Source organism: Echinops telfairi, unplaced genomic scaffold, assembly GCF_000313985.2.
Source record: "Echinops telfairi isolate 266 unplaced genomic scaffold, ASM31398v2 ScPeMD7_23;HRSCAF=83, whole genome shotgun sequence".
Lineage (NCBI taxonomy): Eukaryota > Metazoa > Chordata > Mammalia > Afrosoricida > Tenrecidae > Echinops > Echinops telfairi.
Window position 1 is genome coordinate 4,231,865 of NW_022103920.1, and position 1,500 is coordinate 4,233,364.

The 1,500-nt window shown below is 64.7% G+C and overlaps 1 protein-coding gene across 1 annotated transcript in view; it reads right to left on the reverse strand.

Moving 5' to 3' along the window:
* Positions 1 to 17: 17 nt before the first annotated feature.
* Positions 18 to 1,500, reverse strand: part of ZYX (zyxin) — a gene marked incomplete at its 3' end in the record, with an annotated part of 38,387 nt that continues 36,904 nt past the window's right edge. The window contains exons 6-9 of the mRNA XM_045288905.1: positions 1,230 to 1,359; positions 925 to 1,094; positions 658 to 836; positions 18 to 177 (exon numbers count right to left, since the gene is read on the reverse strand). Of these exons, the coding sequence (XP_045144840.1) occupies positions 18 to 177; positions 658 to 836; positions 925 to 1,094; positions 1,230 to 1,359 (639 nt within the window). The remainder of the gene's footprint in view (positions 178 to 657; positions 837 to 924; positions 1,095 to 1,229; positions 1,360 to 1,500) is intronic.

A 1,500-nucleotide genomic window follows, 5' to 3' on the forward strand; every position in this document is an offset into this window, starting at 1 on the left:
GGGCTCCCTGACCTGTGGGTGAGCCCACCCCAGCACCCAGGAAGCCAGGCGAGCACCTCGCACTTGTAGCACTTCATGTGGAAGTTCTTGTCCAGTGCCACCACCCGCACGGTCTCATCCCGGCCAGGCTCTGGTGTGATGGGCTCGCTGCACACAGAGCACTTCGGGGCATACTGCCTGCAGGGCAACGGGCATGGGTCAGCATGGACACCGCGGTGCGTGCCTCCCCGCCTGTCCCGAGGCCCACTGCTGGCCACCAGGCTCCGTCCTCACCCCCAGAGCACACAGGAAAGGGATTGCCCTTGGCTCCCTGGCCCTGAACCCTTGCTCAGCCCAGCCCTGGGGCTCCTGCAGTCCTTTGGTCTATTGCTAGGAAGAAGGGGGTGGGACACTAAGGGAGCTTGTGGGCACAGGGGAAGTGGAGAACTGCCCCTGAGGCAGGGTCTCAGAAGTCTAGCCCAAGGGGCATCACAACTTCTAAAGAGCCACAGGGACTTCTAAAGCCCACCTGGCTGCAGAAACACTGGACACTGACTCACTCCACAAGCATAAAGTGAGCCTGGCCAAAAAGTATGGACACCCAGGCCAGACCATGGCCGGGGGTGGGGGTGGGCGCAGCTACAGGGGATACTGGGCAGAGAGGGCAGGGGTCCTCACTTGTGGTAGTCGGGGACACAGTGGGGCTGATTGGCCTGGTCCACAATGAAGGCCGTCCCTTCCAGGGGGCAGGCACAGACCACACAAGTAAAGCAGTGTGGGTGGTAGGCCCTGCCGGTGGCCCGCAGCATGCGATCCGTGATGGGCTGCCCACACGTGCTGCACTTCTCCAGGGTGTCCTGCAGGGGGCAAGCAGGCAGCAGTGGGCAGGCTGCCAGGACACACTCCCACCAGGCAACAGCCCTGGCCCACCCCAGCAGCACTCACTGTATAACAGCCCTCACAGTAGGGAGCCCCCTCCAGGCTGTAGAACTGCTGGCCCTGCAGTTGCTGGGCACACTGGTGGCAGGTGAAGCAGGTGATGTGGAAGAGCTGGCTCAGCGCTCGGACAGCAGGCTGGGCTCGGGCCAGCGGCTGGTGGCAGCGGCCGCAGAGATCTGTAGGAGGCAGGGTAGTGAGGAGGGGCCCTGGGGAGCGGGAGGTGGGCATTTGCAGAAGCACTGGGGAGCAGGGGCAGTGAGGTGAGGGGGGGGCACCGGGCGACGTGAGGGGCATGGGCACGGCAGGCTCACCGCTGGGGGCCGCGCCCGGCCTCTGAGTCTGATCCATGTCCTGCATCAGCTGTTGTGTCAGCTGCTCCAGTTCTTCCACCTCCTTCAGCGTCAGGGGGCCAGGGCCTCCAGGGGTCCCAGAGGCACGGACCTGAAACACAGGGCCTCCCTCAACCTTCAAGGGCCATGCGCTCAGCTTCCCTGAGGCTCAGCAATGGCCCTTCAAGCGGTGTGACCCCAGCCCCCATCTTGGGCCCCCCACTGAGGGGGGAGGGATGGCCCTGCGCCTGCA